Source organism: Labrus bergylta, unplaced genomic scaffold (assembly GCF_963930695.1).
Source record: "Labrus bergylta unplaced genomic scaffold, fLabBer1.1 SCAFFOLD_237, whole genome shotgun sequence".
In the NCBI taxonomy this organism is placed as follows: domain Eukaryota; kingdom Metazoa; phylum Chordata; class Actinopteri; order Labriformes; family Labridae; genus Labrus; species Labrus bergylta.
Window position 1 is genome coordinate 9,369 of NW_027077284.1, and position 4,557 is coordinate 13,925.

At 44.3% G+C, this 4,557-nt stretch overlaps 1 protein-coding gene across 1 annotated transcript; it reads left to right on the forward strand.

Annotated features, from left to right (window-relative positions):
* The first annotated feature begins 394 nt into the window (after positions 1-394).
* On the forward strand, positions 395-4,551 carry LOC136178462 (kinesin-like protein KIF13B). Its single transcript, XM_065952330.1, has 6 exons — positions 395-1,165; positions 2,088-2,148; positions 2,256-2,348; positions 2,434-2,614; positions 3,173-3,260; positions 4,216-4,551. Exons 2-6 carry the CDS (start codon positions 2,118-2,120, stop codon positions 4,435-4,437), a joined length of 615 nt encoding a protein of 204 aa, XP_065808402.1. The 5' UTR covers positions 395-1,165; positions 2,088-2,117; the 3' UTR covers positions 4,438-4,551.
* Positions 4,552-4,557: the final 6 nt, after the last annotated feature.

Sequence of the window (4,557 nt, forward strand, 5' to 3'; positions counted from 1 at the left end):
TATGTAAATATAGAGCAGCAGACATCCAACATGATATGTAAATATAGAGCAGCAGACATCCAACATGGTTACATGATATGTAAATATAGAGCAGCAGACATCCAACATGGTTACATGATATGTAAATATAGAGTAGACATCCAACATGGTAACATGATATGTAAATATAGAGCAGCAGACATCCAACATGGTAACATGATATGTAAATATAGAGTAGACATCCAACATGGTAACATGATATGTAAATATAGAGTAGACATCCAACATGGTAACATGATATGTAAATATAGAGCAGCAGACATCCAACATGGTAACATGATATGTAAATATAGAGCAGCAGACATCCAACATGGTAACATGATATGTAAATATAGAGCAGCAGACATCCAACATGGTAACATGATATGTAAATATAGAGCTGCAGACATCCAACATGGTAACATGATATGTAAATATAGAGCAGCAGACATCCAACATGGTAACATGATATGTAAATATGATTTTGCATCTCAACACTGACAGTCTCCCGCTGAGAGCACAACATGTGAGAACAGCTCTACTGTCTGCTGAGGAGAGATTATGTTTTACAGAGCGGGATTGTTGCGTCTGCGTCCTGCTCCTCTACTTCTCCCTTTTTAAATGTGAGTTTTCCACTTTCTCCTCTCGTGTCCCACTTTATTTCTGACCTCAGCCCAGTAACCCCTCTTCACAACCATCTGACTCCAGCACTACAGGAGTTCATCCCTCAGTCACATACACACACACACACACACTGACTCAGTGTTTTCATGTCTCCCCCGGCCACACAGCCTCACCATCGCCCCGGAGAAGTGGGTTTTACATGTGACAAACGAGCTGTGAACAAACCACTTAAATGTGTACAACAGAGTGAAAACAAGGACCGCCTGCAGCCGGGCTTCCCTCGTCTTTATTTCTTCCTTTTAAAATTAGTTGATATATATTCTGTGTGTTCTTTCTTCTAAAATGAGTTGTTATTAATTTATTTATTGTTATATATTCTGTGTGGATGAAAACCTGCAGCACCTCCACCTCTCTACAATCTGCTTCTCTCCTTGTGACAATGTGAACTAAATGTCATCCTCCTATCTCTCCACATGCTGCTGTGGACCTTGACCATCCCAATATCATCAGGAGTCAGTCCAAGGTAACACACTCACACACACACACACACACACATACACACATACACACACACACACACACACACGTCTGACACAGAGCTTCCATACTCGTGAATCATCCTGTGTGTTACACAAAGAGCCGGCTGTTTGTCTTTCACTCCGTTTGGGAAGTTTGGGATTCATGTGCAACCACACAAAGTCATGTCTGTGACAGAGCCGTCTCGTCTGGTCTATTAAAGTTCTGACTTCTGTCTCCTTCCATGGGGTGCATGCACTAACCACTAGGAACCACTAGGCTACCTGCGCCCCCTTAAAGGTCACATATTAAAAATACTCTTCTCCATGTTCCTCTAACATGTGTCTCTAATCCGTCTACAAACCCCCCAATCATGAGAAAAGTCCATCCTCTCCGTCTTCTGCCTGCTCCACTTTTCAGAAAATGTTTGCTCAAACAGGCCGTTTGGAGATTTTCCCTTCATGACATCACAAAGGGCAGTAGCCCCTCCCCCAGGTGGGTGACACTCCCACAGCTAGGTGTTTGTTCTGCCCTCTGAGTCTGCCTTCTCACTGTAAACAATAGGACATGGAGCGAGAAAGACCGAGTACACCCAAGCCCTTCCAGAGAGGGGGTGTGGTCAGACACAGCTCATTTACATATTTAAAGGTACAGACACAGAAACAGCCTGTTCTGAGCAGGGCTGAAATAGAGGGGTTTATAGACATGATCAAATACAGGATCAGAGTGGATTTAGAACATGTTTTGAGTCTCAGAGGAGAAGAAGTATAATATGTGACCTTTAAGGAGTCCTTGTTTTAATATCATTCATATTTTAGCCTGTGTGACTCACTTCATTATAATCATTTAAACCCTACAGTACACCACTACACTACTGTCAGATTATAAAACTCTTTGTGTAAACATCAGGTTTGTTTTCTTCTCTTCAGGTCTTCGCCTACGATTACTGTTTCTGGTCCATGGACGAGACGGATAAGGAGAAGTTTGCAGGTAAAGTTAGAAGCAAAGTTTGCTTATTAAACGTTTAAGGAGTTACTTATTGAAATTAAATGTGTATCTGTGTGTGTGTGTGTGTGTGTGTGTGTGTGTGTGTTCAGGTCAGGAGGTGGTCTTCCAGTGCCTTGGGGAAAGTCTTCTACATAACGCCTTCCAGGGCTACAACGCCTGTATTTTTGCCTATGGACAAACCGGTAATAAACCTTTAGATTCCTCGCTGTTCTCTGGTCACTTTCATGTTTTTATAGGAATATTCACCGGCTACATGTTTATGAGCAGGTTCCGGTAAGTCGTACACCATGATGGGTTCTGTTGACCAGCCGGGTCTGATTCCCCGGCTGTGCAGCGCTCTGTTTGATCGAACGCAGAAAGAGCAGCGAGAGGAAGAGAGCTTCACTGTGGAGGTGTCCTACATGGAGATCTACAACGAGAAGGTCCGAGATCTGCTTGACCCCAAAGGGTAAGAAACAAAGATGAATGATGTGATGATTCTTTGGACCAATCAACAGTCTCCAGTGTGTCAAGCTCCGCCCTTTAGGGGTCGGATCGGTACGCTTGGCGCCCCAACAGAACGGTGGCAAAAAAGTAGGGCGGTGGAAACACCAATAAACGTGTTCAGAACTGAACCGGACCACTTGGTGGAAAGGAGTCTGTGGTCTTTATAAACAAACAGCCAGTCAGCTGGTTGAACAGAGAGGGTCTCTGATTGGCTCTGGTGACTCAGCAGATTTAAAGATCCTTCAGGGTCCTGCAGCCACTGATGGAGTCTGGTTCATGTCCAGCAGGTCAGAGAAGTAAATCAGGAGCACAGGCCTGGGTCTGCTGCCCCAGACAGCATGACCTCTGACCTCCTCACACTACACGACCTTTGACCTCAGTGAAAGGGGCCCAAAGAGAAGCAGGCCATCTGACGGCCATATGGGCTTCACTGAGCAGCTCAGAATAATGAAGTTCTGTGAGCTGGAGAGAGTTGGAAAAGAAAGATAGCGACCATGTTTTGTCTGTTTTTCTTTTCCAGTGGGAGACAAACTCTGAGGGTGAGGGAGCACAAAGTTTTGGGTCCCTACGTGGACGGCCTGTCTCGACTAGCCGTGGCCAGCTACAAGGTAACACCAGAAGTCTTAAACTTTAGGAAGTTGTTGTTTTTGTGTTGATGCATTCTGGCTGTTAAATCAACAATCATGTGAGACGAGCGTCTTCCTTCCATCCCGTCATGTCTGATCTCTGAACAGCTCGTACCTCCACCCACCAATCACGCCGAGGCCGTTCTGTCCCGACTGAATGAGTTTATATTTGACATCGCTCACTAAAGATTACCAAACGTGTTCTTTGGAGGGGGGAGAAGGAAAACAGAGCTCAACAGTGTGGGAGCAGAAGTAAAAATCCTGATCATGCTCTCCATAGTGGATTTGATTATTAGCTATGATGTCATAACCATCAGACTGACCACGAGCTACCTGAGTGTGAAACGATGATTGATGTTCCTGAAGGAGACACGAGATCGTCTGATATCGACCTTAAAGAACAACAAGATTTATTCACAACATCGGGGAAAAGAACTACAATACCCACAGTCATGTTTCCCACCCTTCTGCATTCGTATCGCTAGCAGGCTAGCTAGTTAGCTAACAGTAAATGTGCTAATAATGTAACTTTTATATTCAACAACACAAACTACAACATGTTAAAACACGATAATAACGATTGAAGTCACAGTGAAGAAGAAGAGGGATCAATCGCAATGAATTGTGGGATTTGTAGTTCCTTGACTCTGGAAGAAAAACATACGCGCACAGTCTTGTACATTTACCTTTGTCTCCGTTTTTTTAACGCTGTTGTGGCGCCGAATCAAATGTTTCATAGTCAGGAGTATTGGGGTAGCATGTTGTCATGGTTACAGGCTAGCATGTTGTCATGGTTACAGGCTTTAATCTGTTGATATAATGATGTTGTGAAATGTCAAACCGAGGATTGGAACGGGGGAATCTACTTCAGGAAGCAGAGCTGCAGAAAAAGTGGGCGGTCCCTGTTGAGCTCTATGACTCGTGTGTTTTCTGACAGGACATCGAGTCTCTGATGTCAGAGGGGAACAAGTCTCGGACCGTCGCCGCGACCAACATGAACGAGGAGAGCAGTCGATCGCACGCCGTCTTCAACATCATCCTCACACACACACTCAAAGACCTGAAGTCTGGGGTAAGATACATCACACACAGTTTAAGATTTAAAGAAAATCTGAAGGGGAGGAGTCTCAGCGGGGGACCTCAAGGTTATTTGTCATAACTACGCAGGATGTTTGTGTTTTGAATCCCGAGTGAATCGACCGTGTCTGATATCTGTAAAGAGTTCCAGGTTAATTTAGGGAGCATATTTCATTTATCCTCTGATGAAGGTCATCCTGTC

Excerpts from the sequence above, each read along its gene's own strand:
- LOC136178462 (XM_065952330.1), top strand. The coding sequence starts at position 2,118 with ATGGACGAGACGGATAAGGAGAAGTTTGCAG. Across the intron at positions 2,349-2,433 it reads TTTTGCCTATGGACAAACCG|GTTCCGGTAAGTCGTACACC; the intron begins GTAATAAACCTT and ends GTTTATGAGCAG. Across the intron at positions 3,261-4,215 it reads TAGCCGTGGCCAGCTACAAG|GACATCGAGTCTCTGATGTC; the intron begins GTAACACCAGAA and ends GTTTTCTGACAG.